The sequence below is a fragment of the Eutrema salsugineum genome, unplaced genomic scaffold (genome assembly GCF_000478725.1).
Source record: "Eutrema salsugineum unplaced genomic scaffold, Eutsalg1_0 scaffold_1, whole genome shotgun sequence".
Classification (NCBI taxonomy): domain Eukaryota; kingdom Viridiplantae; phylum Streptophyta; class Magnoliopsida; order Brassicales; family Brassicaceae; genus Eutrema; species Eutrema salsugineum.
The window spans coordinates 15,972,081-15,990,550 of NW_006256909.1; the positions used below are offsets into that span (position 1 = coordinate 15,972,081).

The 18,470-nt window shown below is 42.2% G+C and overlaps 2 protein-coding genes across 2 annotated transcripts; both read left to right on the forward strand.

The window, feature by feature from the left end:
* Positions 1-4,085: 4,085 nt before the first annotated feature.
* LOC112082075 lies at positions 4,086-4,910 on the forward strand. Its single transcript, XM_024149166.1, has one exon. The coding sequence runs from the start codon at positions 4,086-4,088 to the stop codon at positions 4,908-4,910; it is 825 nt and encodes a 274-aa protein (XP_024004934.1).
* Positions 4,911-17,340: 12,430 nt separating this feature from the next.
* LOC112082076 lies at positions 17,341-18,393 on the forward strand. The gene is made up of 2 exons (XM_024149167.1): positions 17,341-17,959; positions 18,002-18,393. Exons 1-2 carry the CDS (start codon positions 17,341-17,343, stop codon positions 18,391-18,393), a joined length of 1,011 nt encoding a protein of 336 aa, XP_024004935.1.
* Positions 18,394-18,470: the final 77 nt, after the last annotated feature.

Consider the following 18,470-nt stretch of genomic DNA (forward strand, 5'->3'; position numbering starts at 1 on the left):
AGCAAGTTAAAAGAAATACTAAAACTATTGAGAAGCGAATTACAAAAATAGGATTGTCTGAGAAATCATATTACCTAGCAATAATCACATAGCTAAAGCTAGGCACACCAAATCAAACAAACAACAAACCAAACTGAAACAATTTATTTGTATACCAAACAAAATAACTCCAAAACTCCAATTTCTCAAAACCATATTTCGTAAGATTCGAACTAAAAAGGAGAGGAGATTTACCTTTTTGGAACCAATCTAAATAATCAAGGAGAAAGAGGGTTCTTTTATATTATGGTGTGGGGAATTTTTGAATTTCGGGAGCCATTTTTAATACTAAGTGAGAGAACTTTTGTGTTTAGAATAAAAAATGAACGGTTCTGAGTACCAAGTTACCAATTAATTGTCAGAATAATATGGTTTTTTAAGAAAATGGTCAAAATAGTCTTTTTCAGAAACTTTTGGAATGATTTAAAGTTTATTGTTTAAAGTTTAGGTTTTATTTTTAAGGGTTTAGGTTTTAGTGTGAAAGGTCGTCTTAAATCCTGAACTTTAAAAAAAATTCTCAAACAAAACAATTTTTGCAATTTTCTCAAACATTGTACTATTCTGGTAATTAGGTCCTCATTTTGTACTATTTTACAAAATCTCTCTTAATAATTTGTTTGTTAACGAAAGTTTCTATATGAACATATTTTTTCCTAATCCTCTTTAGAATGGAAGTTCAATATGAAAAGTAACGGAAGTTAATTTTGTAGAAATAATTTTTTTTCTAATCTGTCTTATAATAAGAAGAACCAAAATAAAATGTTTGAATAATAAACAAGAGACCAAGACTCCAATTTTTACTCCATCCATGGAGCATATGATTTTCCTGGAATATAGATAGACCAAAATAGGAAATGAAGAGATAGGAATACGAATTATAGTATCAGTGGAAAACAACAAGCAGTGTGGATTACAGATTATAAATAAATATTTTTTTAAAAAAAAATTATATATATAATAATTAGTATAACTATAATTAAGTTGTTTGTTTTGGTTAATGAGAAATAATTTAATATATATATATATATATATATATGAACCTTAAATACCCAAAATTTATTTAAGGTAAGAGTTTTACATATATATTATTAAATTAAATAAAATAGTTAATCATAATAAATGAAGTACAATACAGTATCATAATATATCTACAATTTTGTCTCTTATTTGCTCTATATATTGTCCATTTGCTGCCTCTGCTGCTTCAGTGCCACTTAAAAATTTAGGTCTTGTGGAATCAGTGTCCGAATCACGAATATATTGCTTATATTTTTTCTGTCATTGCATTTGCAAAATTTGGATCTGAGAAATCTGAAATTTTGATAAAGTTATGTAATCCTATTGTAACTATTACCACTTTTTTTATACTTTAATACTATATCTTGGAAATTCTTTGACATCCTCCACTTTTTCTTCCAACATCTAAAAGTCCTCTCAATAATAGAACGTATAGATGCATGATTGCGATTGAAGAGTTCCTATTTATTCCTAGGAGTAGGATCAGAATTGAACTGAGCCATATGATATCTCACAACTCTATTTCGTGATGATGTGTAAGGAGCCAAAACTTTTTGTTTGTTTGGATAACTAAAATCAACGAGATAATACTTCCCTGGTGGGAGCAAAAGGAATTCAGAATTGTTTTGTTATGCTAATGTCAAAACTATTGTATCGAGGCATCATCCAGGTGTGATCCATACCAAATTTATGTGAATAATATATTCAAATCATATATTGCCATAATATTTAAGGATACAATATCATTTTGATCCCAATACATTTTTTGTAATTCTGGTTTTACTTTTACTCATACATGAGGCCCATCCATAGCTCTAACAAATCTATGAAATATGGTCAATATCTTGATCTTGTCTAAGTCTTTCAGGAACTCTGTCTAGCTCATCTCATATTGGATTTCTAATTTAATCACATGCCAGTAACTCAAAAATATTTTTTAGATGATAACAAGTGATTTCATTTTTTATATCAGTATTTTTTTCTGAAACTAACGAATTAGATTTTTTAGTTCTAAATATTTAATCATCCATAATGGTTCTATTTTTGAAATTTTTTGAAAAGGGACTTTTTGGGTAGAAAAATGACAGATTTTTGTTCAACCAAAAAAATCCCCAAAATTTTGTTTTACCAAAACAATCTTAAATTTTTTAGGGTTTAATGCAAATAAACCCAGCAACTTTATTGTTTTTGCAATAAATCCATGAGCTCGCAATAATGCAAGTCAAACATCCGACCCACGAAGTCATCCGTTAAATAGCCCAGGCTCATATCAATGACGTAACATAACGAGGTTCTGTTTAAATATTAAACAGAATTCAAAACACAATGTTTTAGATATGTTTAAACGACATGTTTTTTTAATGTGTGTTGATGTTTTTTACATTGGTAAATGGCACGGTAGTGTAAGTATTTACGAATACACTTAGTCAATTTGGGGGAAATAAGAAATTAGGGTTTGAGGGGAAATCAAGTTAGGGGAAAGCGATTTAGGGGAAATCGAATGAGGGGAAACCGAGTGAGGGGAAGTCGAGTTTGGGAAATTTGACGATTAGAGAGAAATCCAACCGATTTCTTTTCGTGTTAGTTAGTACTGAAGTTGAAATTAGAATCAAAGAGAACAATGAGCACGAAGGGGAACTGAAGCAGAAATTGCGAGAACATTTCGAGTTTCCTGAAGCGAGCACTTGATGTGTTTTTGGAGCCACTCATACATGAGTTGAACCAGTTGTAGCAGAACAAAGTTCGAACATATGACAGTTCAAGGAGCAAAAACTTTACGATGCAAGCGGTGCTTATGTGGACAATAAACAACTTCCCTGCATATGGAATGCTATCAGATTGGAGTATACAAGGGAGGTTATCTTGTCCTTATTGTCTCGATAAGACCGATGCATTTCAGCTTAAACATGGTCGGAAAACATGTTGGTTTGATTGTCACCATCGAACCACCTAACCATCAATATTGAAGAAACAAGTGACTGTTTAAAAATAACAAAAATGTTCGTCTCTCTCCACCAATGTATCTAAAAGGGCAAGATTTTGAAGCACAAATAGATCATTGGGAGGAACTTGAAACGGCCGGTCCAGGGGGAAACTGACACACTCCAGCGAATATGCCTGATGGATATAGGGTTAATCATAATTGGCATAAAAAAAGCATTTTTTTGGAAACTTCAATACTAGAAAGATCATCTGCTAAGACATTATCTTGATGTCATGCACATTGAGAAAAACTTTTTTTTAAAACATTTAACTAATAATTTACTTTATATAGTTTTTAATTATACAAAGTTTTGAAATTCATTATTTGTAGGTTGCTCCGAAGAAGAATGGCTGTATCTTAGGGATGAGCTCTATTAGAGACAGTCCAGTCGCCTCCACCACTGGAAGCCGGGCTTATGCGGATCCGGTTATTTTGCGTAAGGAGTTAGAAGTCGTCCACACAGAGATCACCAGCTTGCGGACTGAGCAAATCACTCAAAAGGAGGAGATCCAGTCGTTCAACGACCTCTTTGATATCATAGCGGCGAGCATCCTGGACTTGGCGACCGCATTGAGAGAGAAGCAACGGCAATCACGGGCCACTTCTTCTGGTCCGCGGACTATTACCGACGGTGAGGCAGCATCCGGCGGTCAGGCGGGGAACGACGGTTAGACGGATGATGGCGGTCAGACAAGTACCGGTGGTGAGACGTAGACGGGGGACATCAATATAAGTCTCGACGATATCAATTATGATTTAAACCTGAATTAGATTTTGTAATTTTTTTTGTAAATTTTTTGAATTTATAATTAATTAAATTTATTAATTTTAAATTCAAATAATATATCCACGACACTTCTTAACCTCGTTCGGGATCATCATGAACCGATACCAGTTCAGGTCTGCTGAAGAAAAAGACGCGATCCAATGCTAACTATTTGTTGAAAGTCTGGGTGGAATTGCTCTCGACTGGTTCTCGCGGCTTGAGACGAACTCGATAAATAATTACAAGGAGCTAACCACGGCTTTTGTCAAGCATTTCTCCATGTTCATCGGACAGAACACCAAGAACTCCGAGCTGTGGCAGATAGCTCAAGGTGCAAACGAAAGCCTCCGCGACTTCATCCACCGCTTCAAAACAGTGGTTGCCCATTGCACAATAAGCGATGAAGCCGCCCTCCTGTGCATGCAGAAAGGAGATCAGATAAAAACAAGTTTTCAAAGCGCGATCAAGCATAACCCACCTCAGACCTTGGAGGATGCCTTGCACCGAGCTAATACTTACATAGCAGAAGAGGAAGAAGAAGCAGCTCACGATCAAAGCTACACAGCCAAACATCTCGAACGACCTAAAGCTGATGCTTACGAGCCCCAATCAGGTTACGACAGAGGATACAAGAATCGTAAAAGGTTCTACACCAACGCCGTCCCACAGCCGAACAAGCAATGGAACAACAAATGGATTCGCAATAATGAGGACCAAGATGAGACGTTGTTCTGCGAATTCCACAATCACAAAGGACACAGCACCGAAGATTGCAGACACTTACGGGAATACTTGCTCGCACAGTATCGAAAAGGGCAGATCTCACTTGACGATCTCCGACTTTCAACCGAACAGAGGAACATGTCACTCCGACCTAATAATACACAGCCCAATAATACCGTTGCAAAGGACCTCCCGGCATTACCACCTCCTCCACTGATGTTACCGAATCCACCCGCTCAACCCGAGCAACAGAAACGCAACCGCGACAAACCGGCACCCGAGAACCACGCTCCCAAAGCCAGAAAACGCGTCAATATGATAATGGGAGCCATCGAAACTTGCAGCTACTCAGTTTGGGTAATCAAGGAGTACAGCCGGTAGGCCGCCACTGCACCTAAATTCTTGCACGATACCCCGAAAGGAACTGTATTGGTATTCACCTAAGCCGACACGATTGGACTGCACAAGCTGCACAACGACGCTCTCGTCGTCGAACTCCTTCTGGACAACATTGAAGTTAGCCGCATACTCATCGATACTGGCAGCTCGGTCAACATAATCTTCAAAGACGCACTCGACCATCTCGACATCCCAGCCGATAAAATTGAACTTTTCATCTAACCACTCACCGGGTTTGACAGCGAACGTTGCATGACGGTCGGAAAAATAAAAACCCCAATCTACCTCGCCGGAGTCGTAAAGATCATCCAATTCCTCATCCTCGACAAACCAGCGATCTATAATGCTATCTTGGGAATGCCTTGGCTCCATGCGATGAAAGTCGTTGCCTCAACGTATCACCAATGACTCAAGTCTCAAGCCCCAACGACATATACACATTCAGAGGTAACCAAGCCGTCGCTCGATCATGCTATATCAATGAGTGCAAACTCCGATCAGTCAATCAAGCCTGCGTCATTAGCTCACAAGATACAAAAACCGACCTCATCATTCAGAAAACAAAATCTAAGCAGGAGGTCATCACCCAAGTCTGCATCAACGAGCTACGACCAGAACGCCAGGTCGGTATCGGCGCTGAGCTCGACCCGAAGATCCGAGAAAGCCTCGTTCACTTCTTGAAGCAGCATTCCTCCACCTCGCATGGTCGGTTGAGGACATGCCCGGAATCGACCCACAGATCGCCTGTAACGAACTCAACATTGACCCGACTTACAAACCGATCTAGCAGAAACGTTGGAAACTTGGATCAGAAAAAGCACAGGCTGTCAACGACGAGGTCGAATGCTTACTGAAGGCAGAGTCAATTACCGAAGTCAAATATCCTGATTGGTTGGCCAATGCGATGGTCGTTAAGAAGAAAAATGGCAAGTGGAGAATATGTGTTGACTTCACCGATCTCAACAAAGCATGCCCCAAAGACGGTTTCCCTCTACCACACATCGATCGCCTAGTTGAAGCAACTGCCGGGAACGAAATATTTTCCTTCATGGATGCATTCTCCGGATAAAATCAGATCCTTCTGCAACCTCAAGATCGAGAGAATACGTCATTCATTGCTACAAAGTCATGCCATTCGGCTTAAAGAATGCGGGCGCGACGAATCAACGCCTCGTCAACCGGATGTTTGCAAGTCAGCTTGATCAAACCATGGAAGTTTACATAGACTATATGCTCGTCAAATCAATCGTTGCTACTGACCACGTCGGCCAACTCCGCACCTGCTTCGATATACTTGATCAGTATGACATGAAGTTAAACCCCACTAAGTGCACCTTTGGCATAAAGTCGGGCAAGTTCCTTGGGTACATCGTTACTCTACGAGGTATCGAAGATAATCCAAAACAGATTGCAGCAATCCTTGAGCTCCCGTCCCCAACAACCAAGTGTGAAGTCCAGCGGCTAATAAGACGTATCACGGTACTGAACAGGTTCATATCCCGATCTACGGACAAATGCTTACCATTCTATCAGCTCCTCCGAGGAAACAAGCACTTAGAGTGGAACAATAAATGCGAAGAAGCTTTTACCGAACTCAAGAAGTACTTGTCTACTCCTCCAGTACTTTCCAAACCTGAGACCGGCGAAACACTTTACCTTTACATCGCGATCTCAGAATATGCAGTTAGTAGCATACTCGTTCGAGAAGACAGAGGCGAGCAGTAACCAATCTTCTACATAAGAAAGTCCCTCGACGGTTCGAAATATCGATACCCAACTCTGGAGTAATTTGCTTTCGCTGTGGTCATCTCAGCATGGAAACTGCGCCCTTACTTCCAATCACATGCCATCATTGTCTTGACCGGTCACCCACTTCGCACTTTCCTGCATAGCCCAAGTCAGTCAGATCGGCTCGCCAAGTGGGCAATCGAACTCAGCGAATATAATATCGAGTACAGAAGCAGAACAGCGACAAAATCCCAAGTCCTAGCTGACTTCTTGATCTAACTACCTCCGGAGCTTGTTGATGCCAACCCAGTCGTGCAACCATGGATCCTTCACGCCGATGGCTCCTCTTCTAATAAAAGATCTGGTGTCGATATTCGTCTCAAATCTCCCGATGGCAAAATCCTCGAACAATCATTGCGCCTCAGATCCCCCGCATCAAACAATGAAGCCGAGTACGAAGAAGTTATCGCCGGATTACGACTCGCTAAAGGAATCAGCGCTGAGCACGTCCATGCATATTGCGATTCTCAGCTTGTAGCAAACCATTTTCAATGCGAATACGAAGCCAAGAATGATCGCATGGATGCATATCTCAAAATCCTCAAAGAAGTTGCTTCAGACTTGTCAACCTTTGAGCTCACGAAGATACCTTGCGACGAGAACGGCTCAGCCGATGCCTTAGCTGCTCTCTAATTCGTATCCCGACCTTTGACAACGATCCCAGTTGAGGCAATCGATCGACCCAATATCGACCCGGCGCTCGTATGAAACATCATCATGTGACTCCGCGATTTCGAGGCGCATCCGAACTTAGTAGCACCCTTAACAAAGAAAAAAAGTCTGCAGAACTTGTCGCCGACCTTAATGTTGAACCGACACACAAAGCGACACTGAGTCTAATCCTGACGATGAGTCCGAGGGACAGCACATCCTAATCGACATCAAGGCCAAAGGCGAAGACGAACCCGAGGACTGTACCTTGGAAATCGTTGGTTACATCGCTGATGGCACAGTTCCTGCAGACAAATGGGCAGCTCGGCGGCTTAAAACTCGAACAGCTCGATACGTTGTCGTCAAGGGTACTTTACTCCGATGGGACGCATATGACGCGCTCTTAACCTGTGTTCATGGAAACGACATCATGAAAGTCATGTAAATAGTGCACGAAGGCGAAGGAGGAAATCATTTTGAAGCTTTGTCCTTGGCGTTAAAGATCAAAAAAGCCGGCTACTACTGGCCCACGATGCTCTCGAATTGCGAGAAATATGCCGCACCCTGCAAGAAGTGCCAACGCCACGGCCCGATGATTAACCTTCCTACAAAACTCCTTATGACCTCCACGGCACCATATCCCTTCATCCGATGGGCAATGGATATTATCGGCCCCTTTCATCGATCAACCAGCCAGAAGCAATATGTGCTCATCGTTACCGACTACTTCACCAATTGGGTCAAAGCCGAAGCATACCCTGAAATCCACAGCATCGACATCAAGAAGTTTGTCTAGAAATTCATTATCTGTCGACACGGTGTACCATATGAGATCGTCACGGACAACAGCACTCAATTCACTTCCATCATCTTCACTGACTTCTGCACCAAGTGGAAGATTCGTCTAAGCTTTTCCACCCCGAGGTACCCACAAGGAAACGGGCAAGCTGAAGCAACAAACACGACAATCATCGAAGGCCTCAAGAAACGGTTAGACACGGTAAAAGGAATGTGGGCAGACAAACTTGATGGTGTTTTATGGTTTCACTGAACTACGCCTCGACGATCTACCGGGCAATCACCTTTTTCTCGCGTATGGAACAGAAGCCATGTGCCCTGCCAAACTGAACGTCCCTAGTATTCCCCGAACTATACTCACTCAACAGCCAGACGTCAACAAGGACATGATGCTCCACATTATCGACTTAGTCGAAGAGCAGCGCGAACAGGCGTTACTTAGGATAAATAATTACCAATAACTGGCAGCTCGTTACTACAATAAAAAGGTTAAAGGCCGCCACTTCGAGGATGGCGAACTCGTCCTCCGCAAAATCTACCAGAACACCAAAGAGAAGAATGCAAAAAAACTCGGAGCAAACTAGGAAGGACCTTACCAAGTCATTAAGGTCATTAAACCTAGAGTTTACCAACTAATGAAGATGGATGGAACCCCGATCCCGAGATCTTGGAACTCTATGCATCTCAAGCCTTAATACTATTAGGTCGATCATTCCAATCTTAAAAAAAAAAAAGCCTCTGAACTCCTAAGTTCGGAGAGATCACCTTTTGTACTTAGAACTACGAATGGCTTTGATCCCTTTTTAAGGGTACGTAGGCAGCTCGTCATCGAGTCCAGCTATAACATCAATAAAATTTTATTAAGTGAAATCTTGAGACACTTGAGTTCGTACTTACGGAATACCGAACTCGAAACTTTATTACGTCGACTTCCTGACCAGTTGTTTGACAGCATTCCACCTGAATGCAAACTTAAAAAGCTGAGATCCGTCTTGCTAACACCCGCACGGTGCCGTGGTAAACTCCACATCATTAAGCCGGGGCCAGTCCCGCAATATGATTTCTATACCAAGAACAATAAGCCGAGCTCATCTCGCACACTTAGGTTCGACTTAGAAGACCTTGAAATCGTATTAGAAAACCCCGAGGGTTAAGAAGGTGTACAAAACATAATAAAACCCATCGAGTGCAATTAAGTTCGATAAATAAAGAGAAAATATAAGAAAATTAAACAGTTTTCGAGGCAGCGGTTTGCTCGGCGTTAATCATGTCTTCATTCGACCCGAACTGCTCAACTCCCGCTTGATTCTGCCCTCTATCAGTTGGACCTTCAGCAGGAACGTCCTCTTCAGACTCAGCAAGCGGCGACATACGTTTATCCTCCTCGGTGAGGACATATGCGTCAACGGATTGATACTCTTGCAGCGCCGCCGTTTACTTTGACTCGAGGTCCGCTACCATGTCAAGAGGCACCTCATATAGACCCTTCTTCTTGAGATTCTTGATGAAGCCTAGAACCCCAATGAGCTGGTTCACCACAAGGTAAGGCTTGCGAGCTCGGTCAGCATCATCCAAACTCCGGATGACTTTCTCTAGGCGCTCACATGCCTTAGCGTGAACCTTCTTCGCCCAATCTCTTTCGTGAGCTACCATGCCTTGCAGCCGTTCTTTATCCTTCTTAAACTCTCAGGATAAGAGGTTCTGAGCCTTTGTCAGCTCGGCTTTCACAGCTTTCAACTCTGCGCTCTCCTGCTTCAGCAAGTCAATTGCATTGTGGAGCTCATCGTTCATTTGGAGTTCGGTCGCAAGACGCTCCTCAACCCCGCTGATCCGACTTTCTAGCTCCTGGACCCTCAGTTGCTCCTCGTACAAAGCAAGCTCGTACCCGGCAACCAAAGTATTGGTTTGACTAGCAAGCTGCAAATAGTAAAGAGAAAAGTCAGAGATAGTATGAAAATTACTTAAGGAGAAATACACAGGTTCGATTGCTTACCACGACCATCGTATGAGTGTTTCCTTTGTACATATTTAGGTATCGCAGCGCGGAGACCTTTGGTAGGCTAGGTACCTTGTTAAAAATCTTATGGTAGAGGTTGGTGCAAGCATCGATGTTGTCCTCAAGAGGGACCTCCTCATCGTAAACGAATCAAACTTTGACCCTCTTAGCGGGCTCGGATTGAGGGGATTGGTCGGCGCGATCTCTAGCCTGCCTCTTTTGAACGTTCGAGGCTTCGGGTTGATCCCGAGAAATCGCGAGCTCGGATGAGGCGGAAACCGCAGGATTAAGCTTGGTGGCAACCTATTAAGCATGAGAGGACCCGTCAATCCTCTTGGTTTTCTTTGAAGACTTCTTCCTCTTTGATATCTTCTGACCTGCCTGGTTAGGTGAGTTCGTAGCTGGAGGCACCTCATCACCTCTCTCTTAAACCCCTTCAGCAGTAGGAATTAGGTCTTGAACTGCATTGTTCGGCTCATCATCGTCAAACAAGCTTGGGATCTCGGTAAGTGAAAGCATGTTTGAAGTCTTTGATCGTCTAGCTCGCGGCTTCGGGGCTGGTCGTCTAGAAAGAGAACACGGCTTCTTAGCTCGGCTTTTCGGTTTAAGGGGTTTTGGCTCTTTGACTGAAAGAAAAAGCAAGGAGAATGTGAAAATGAGTTCGGGTGACTTCAAGCAAAAGAAAAAAGAAAAAATGACTAAGTAGCATTTACCGGACTTCTTAGCTCGGCGTCAAAGTATTTTTTTCCCAAGCTTCGGGCCAGCAGCGCTTACAGACTTCACTGAAGGCTGTTTGGAATTCGGTTGTGAGTCCGGAATTGAGAAGAATACTTGGAAGATGAGGACCTGCACAAACAAACAAGAAAGGTTAAAAAGATAAGTAAGAGGTAATCGAAAGAAGCAAACTGTAAGTTCGTTAATCTCGAGAAAGAAATAATGCGACTCCCAGTCGTTGTATTTGCTGGGCTTCACCGCAGTGAAGATATCCTTCTGAGGCTTGGCGTTAGCTGTGAAGAACCAATTTTTCTTCGCATGAAGATTGACCGAGAAGAGGTCTTCGAAGAGTCAGTTGATTGGGTCTTCGTTGAGCTTGGCGCATAGAGTTTGGAAACCCGTGTAGTTTGTCACCGATGCGGGCATCAACTGTGAGAGAGCTACACCTCGGCGGTTGCAGTAGCCGAGCAGACAAGATGGGATTGGGAGCATCAGTTCGCACTAGGTGAAGTAGTCCAAGTAAATGTAGAGATAATCTTCCGGGATATCCCACAGGTGGTCTCCGGCATCAGGAGCGATGAAAGCGGCACCTTCCGTGAGTCTGCACGCTTCAAGTGTGGAGCGAATCATCGCCGGAGAAAAGGAGGAAACGGGCACGTCGCAAGGATGGACGACCTTCCGAGCTGGCATTGGTGCCAAAGCAACGTTCACCGCTTGAGATTCAGCGTTGACCTCGACATTGTCTTACTCCTCGAGATCTCTTCCTTTGAGTTTGTTAACCTCCTCGATCTCATCATTGTCACCATCATCTTCGTTGGCATCTGGAGCAGTTCGGGCCCTTGTCTCTCGAGACTCACTCGCCAATTGTTCGGGCGACTCAACCTTAGATCTAGGTCTGCTACTGCCGGCGCCCGCCGACCTAGAGTTCTTGCAAGTTAAGGTCGGAGGATTACTCACCGACCTAGAACTTTGAGATGAGGAGCTAGGTTCAGAGGGTTCGCGACGATATTTCGGAAGGATTTGGTTAGAAGAGTCATTGTTTGATGAAGAGTTAGAAGACATTTTGGAGAAATAAATGAGATCGGAGAAAGATTGAAGAACAAGAAGAACATGATGAAGATAGATTGGAAAGATTGAAGATTCACGGAACATTTTGAAGATCGGTCGGAAAGTTTAAAGATCGGTCGGAAAAATTTAAGGATTGATCAGAAAATTCAAAGAAAACGGCGGAGAGATCAGATAGAACTAAGAGATCTAACAAGTGAAAAACTAGAGAGAGAAATGAATCTAGAGAGAAGGGAGAGTGGCGTACCTTATATATGTTGAAGCAGAAATAATGAATGCGAGGTACATTTTCGTTATAAATAAACAGTGGGAATCATAGTTCCTCGATTTCCGCAAATTTCCGGATTTCATGCGCCACATTAAATTAGGGTTTTGAAACGCCCGGGAAAACAAATCGCTGAATCTACCGAGCTCGGTTTGTGACCTAATTCTGAAAATTAACTCGAATGAGTTCGACAAAAGACAACCCGTTTTTGCCGAACAAAGGGGGGCGGGGCTAACTGTTGGAGATGAAAACCGCACCCTGTTTTTACCCAGTACGAATCGAGATAGACATGAATTAAGTCCGGTTTACAAACGAATTATACCGGGAAGATTGGGCCAGACGAGTTCCTAGGCCGAATGCGACCCGTTAAACCGATGTCGGTCGGAACTTCTCAAAGGAATCGACAAGGATCCTGAGTTCGGATGAAAAAGGAAAGTTCCTGAACGAAAAAAGGAAACTCCCGAGAGAAAAGGGAAGTCTTCTCGGTCCCATATCAAAGAGATGCTCCGCGAAGACCGACTTAGAGTGCATATATAAAGGGAGAGGAATCAACACTAGAAGACACAAGAAATCCCGAGAGACTTAGAGACCGAGAACTCAAGATATTGCTAGCTTCTTAGTTTCTTAAGTCTTAGTTCATTTATCACTTTTATATTTTGTTCGATCTAATAAAATCCGAATTTCCGATCTGAATTACTGTTTAGCCCCTTTGTGTGATATCATATATCAACAAGTTTAAAAAAGAAAATTCCAACCTCTAAGTGAAAAGAAAGAAAGAAAAGAAGACAAAAAAAAGCTCAAGTGTCTAAAGGGATAAGAAAAGAGGCGAGATAGTGCAAGTGAGAAAGAGATAAGTGTAAGGTTTAGACCCCAAAGCCAGAGTTTGAAAAGGAAAGTTGAATCCCCTGGTGAGAAAAAGAATGAGAATGAAGTGAGAGGTGGGTTTAGAAGGCAATGAAAGCCTTGGAAAAAGGGTAGCTTAGGTGTGTTCTTCATGAGTTTAGAGTTAAGGTTAAAGATCAACCTTGGGGCATTGGGTAGATGGGAGTATATTCTTGTATGCATCAGTTGCTTTTTACCCTCAGCCTTCTGTTAAAGTTTATTCATTCATAGAGTGATCCCTTGAGCTGCATTGAACCCACTTAAGCATTGAATGAGACCATCTTTGTATCATAATCTCATCCCTCAGACAAACAAGTTAATTTGAATAAGCATCACTTGATCCACATGGTTACAACTTAATGAATGTTAAAAGGCTGAAGGATAAGATTGCTTGTGTAGGTCAAGGTTTGAATTTGTTGCATCCAAAGTATTCCTTGTATTGCATTTCAGAATTAGTAACTAGGACCATGAGCTTGAACTTTTTTGATGATCAAATCTCTCTCTTTAAAGAAATGTGAACTCCCAAACTCCAACCCTCTCTCTCATTTGTTCTAGTTGACTTGAGGGCAAGCAAAGGATAAGTGTGGGGGATTTGATATATTCATATCATTGCATGTTTATGATGCATTTTTGGTCCAAGAATAAAGTCTCATGCATATATTTTAGATAGAATCTTCATGATTTCTCCTTGTTTTAGAGTTTTAGGACTTTTCATTAGGTCCAAGTGTGTCTTGCATGTTTGGAGTGTCAATCAGGTGCTTTGGAGCTCATTTGGAGTGGAAAAGATGGAACCAGGTGAAGAAAATGGTGAAAGAATGTCAAGAAATGGTGGAAATAGGCATTTGGAGTTTATCGGCCAAACTGGTGTACCGCAGGAAGGATTTCTTGGCCAAAACCTTACCGCGTGAAGCATTCCTCGGTCAATACCGGAACGTAGTACATGTTCCTTGACCAAAAGTTCCTGATCGCCGATACGCTCCAAAGATGACCTGAGACGAAGCCTTTCCCAGCTAATTCAGTTTCCGGTGTCTTCATCAAGATTTGCGATCATTGAGTGTAGTTTACATATCACTTAGAATTACCTTATTTGGAGCAGTGACCTGAAAGGTACCGCAAGCGGGAGAAGAACATGTCTTGGAGCCATTCCTCGATCATTCTGGTGCGCCTCAAAGAACAGCCGTCCGGGAAGCCTTGCTCTCCATGGATGCAGATAGACTCTTCACTAAAGTTGGATCTTATTGAGCTGACGTTCTCCTGGAGCTGGAAAATTGAGTTTCGGATCATTGAACACTGGGATGATTATGGTCGGAGTAAGCTGTATTCCGAGGACCACCTTCTTTGAACTTGATACCGGGGTCTACACTGGGATGTTTCAGTCCGGAATAAGCCAAACCTTACACCAATTTACTCCAGATCCACACAGACCAAGTTCATCTTGATGCCATGCCTGGTGTAATTCTCAACGTTTTTTACACCAGGATGAACATCGCCCAAAAGCACTCCGGTGCAACTTCCCTCGGTTCAAGACTCTTCTCCACACCCAGCAGCCTCATGGAGATGTGATCTCCGGTGCAGACTTCAACGTTTTTGCACCGGGCACAACATCGGCCAAACCTTGCCCGGTGCTGATGGGCCTCAGGGTTGCTCGTCTTTTGCAAGCCCGTTGGTCCAGAGTTTTAAATTTATAAAACTCTAATGTCTGAAAGTGCATAGATGTACGTTGTAAGACTTAGGGTGTCGATCCACAGGGAAGATGTCTAATCTGCAAGGAAACACCAAACTGGGATAGTAATCAAAGTCATAAACTCATGAGGGTTTAGTGTTTTGGTTACGGGATCCTAAACTAAACATAATCTAATATTTACAGGAAATAAAATGCAATGCAAATGAGTTGCTAAAAGAATATCTCAAGGGTGTTCGACTCAAACTATAGCTCTAGACTCATAGTGGGCGATTTAGACTTCTACGATTTATTCTAATTGATGTCAAAGCATTTCCAATAAGCTTCCGGGCGATTTATCCATATCTATTTTCTGGGATCTGCATGGAACTGAAATAGACATGTGTATGATTAACCAACTCTTGCCATCTTAATCAACTAATCACTTAAATCTGATAATTAACTCTCGCTCTCATGCTAAGAATAAGATCATACATTAACTATTGAACTCGTTTGCTCACATCTTCTCTACAGGTAGCTCTCGATTCCTGTAGCGACTATGTTCTTCTGAAACTATGTATGGATAATCTGATACAACACTCTTGTGGCTCTGATTTGATCAACTTGTTCTCCATGTATTTTTTTATTGTACCATTGGATCTTCCTGATGTAAAGTGCTATGAAAAACTAGTCTCCAAATTTGAGCTGGATCAGACGGTGAGAAAAACTTCATTTTAGGCTGAACTTCTGACAGTCTGACTCTGAGCTAAAGATGTGGATTTCTTCCATTTTGGCATCTTTTTCCGTAATTTTCCTGAAATGAGCCTTAAAACTACAAATATAGAGAAATCATAAAAAAGTTCATAAAACTAATTAAAATCTTTGAAAAAGCGTTTGAAATGAATGGTAAAAATGGGTACAAATACGGTGTTATCAGGTGCATTCTCCATCGTTGAAACTTGTTTCCTCACTCCGGCTTTGACATTGGCCACATGAACCACGGAGTCAGCTCACACTTTGAAGAGAACTTTAGGACACATCAACACTGGCCAAAACAGCGGCCAAATGATGCCCTATATAAATGTGTTAGCATTTGTTTTAGTGTTTTCTTTCTGGGTCAACATCTGGTTTGTCCCCCTGGATTGACCCGGAACTTAGGAAATCACTATAAATTCATTTTAGGGTTTTACCCCATGGATTATCCTTGGGTCCCTTAGATTTTTTTGCCTCTTTTGTGCTAAGAATACTTTGAGAGAGATATCTCCTTTGATTTTAATCCGAGAGAGTTTTTAAGAGTTTAATCATGTATCTATCATCAATCCATCTTCTTCTATCTTTATTTATCAGCTAATCATGCTTAACTACTCTTCTTGCTAAAGAATCAGAGAATTAATCATGATTAGTGAATAGCCACCTCATTAGGGTTCTAGATATATAGGTTAGGGTGCTTAGGGGTTTGATTAAGTTGCATAGGACTAGATTTATGCATCTCAGTCTTGTTTAGCTGATCTTAATGCTGGTTTTATATGATCTCTCTAACCTAGATTTTAGGCATTTCATTCACCCAAAAGGTGTTTGATGAAATGCCTGAACCAGCTAAGTCAAGAATCTATTGTTTGATTCACATGGGAATGTTGTTTTGAGCATAGATGGTATATTAGGATCGGTGTTTAATGCATTCCTTTTGTTGGAGGTAAAAACCGCACCTCCGGTTTTCTCCGGTACAACCCAAGATCGACACAAATTAAGCCCAGTTGATGAAGGAACTGTACCGGGAAGATTGGGCCGAACTTGGTCCATGAACGCGGAGTCAGTCGGAACTTCTCAAAGGAATCGAGAAATTTCCTGAGATCGGATGAAAAAGGAAACTCCAGAATGAAAAAGGAAACTCCCGAAAGAAAAGGAAATTCCTCGCGGTCCCATATCGAAGAGATATCTCGTGAGGACCAATTTAGAGCACATATATAAGGGGAGAGGAATCGACACTAGAGGACACAAGAAAATCCCGAGATACCTAGAGACTGAGAACTCAAGTTATTAACAGCTTCTTAGTTTCATAAGTCTTAGTTTGTTTATTATTCTTATAAACAAACTCAGTTGTATTTCTACGATCTGATATTAATAAAAACCAATTTCCCAATCTAAGTACTCTTTTGCCCCTTCGTCGATATCATATATCAACATTTAGCGCGCCAGGAAGGGGGCGCTTAACAGAAAGACACAGTTTTAGATCGGAGTACAGAAAAGTCAGATCGGCAATGACAGATCCCGTCGATACCCAAAATGGGAATGAGCATCCCCTCGGACAAGAGCACGGTGATAACCAAACTCTCGCAGAGGGAACAGAGGGAACCCTTGTCGGTACCAGCACCGGCATAAACGCCAAAACAGGGAACAGGCGAATTCTCCCAACGAACTCCGTCACCGGAGCTCTCGATGCCGAGCTACTCTTCCAAGCCTTTACTGCGCAGTTCGAAGCCATCAACAAAAGAAGTGGAGAACGCTTCAGTCAGATGGCGGCTCAAATCGCCAAACTCAGCGAGCTCGTAACATCATTAACGATCTCAACATAGAGAGTGAACCCACTGGGACAATGCGATCTGCCGCTCTTGGGTCAGCAAGCGCTCCAGCTCTGACAGATCCAACTCGTGACGCTGAGATTGAGGCAATGAAGGCACAACTTCGCCAAATCACGTCAAAAATTCATCGACCAACAAGCGCGGTTCCAGAGATCGATCGTATTATCCAGGAAACACAAAAGACACCTTTCACCCCATGCATTGCAAGCACACCTGTTTGGCAATTAGAAAAGCTCAAGATCAAGATTTACGAAGGCGACAGTGACCCACGCCATTTCCTGACCTCGTTCGGAATCTGTATGAACCGATACCAATTCCGGACTACTGAAGAAAAGGATGCGGTCCAATGCCAACTGTTTGTTGAAGGCCTCGGTGGAATAGCTCTTGATTGGTTCTCCCGACTCGAGGCGAACTCAATAAACAACTACAAGGAGCTAGCCACAGCATTTGTCAAGCACTTCTCAATGTTTATCGAACATAACACAAAGAATTCTGAACTATGGCAGATCGCTCAAGGAGAAAACGAAAGCTTGCGTGACTTCATTCATCACTTTAAAACGGTGGTCGCCCACTGTACAATGAGCGATGAAGCTGCTCTCCTATGTCTACAAAAAAGAGCTCAGATCAAAACAAGTTTTTGAAGTGTGATCAAACATAACCCACCCCTAACTTTAGAGGACACGTTGCACCGAGCTAACACATACATAGCAGAAGAGGAGGAGGAAGCTGCCCACGACCGGAATTATACGCCAAAACAGATCGAGTACAAGGAGCGACCCAAAACTGATGCATATGAGCATCAGTCAGGTTACGGCAGAGGGTATGAGAACCGTAAAAAGTTCTACACCAACACCATCAATGTGGTCCAGCAACCGGAAAAGCAATGGAACAAGTATTACCGGACTGACGAGGATGACTCTTTGTTTTGCGAGTTCCACAACCGCAGAGGTCACAGCACTGAGGAATGCAGACATCTGAAAGAATACCTTCTCGCGCAATACCAAAAATGGCAAATCTCGCTTGACGACCTCCGCCGTTCAACCACACAAAGAAGCAGATCACCCTGACCTAATAATACCTGCCAGCATTATCACCTCCTCCTTTGATGTTACCAAATATACCCGCCCAAGCAACAAAAGCGCAA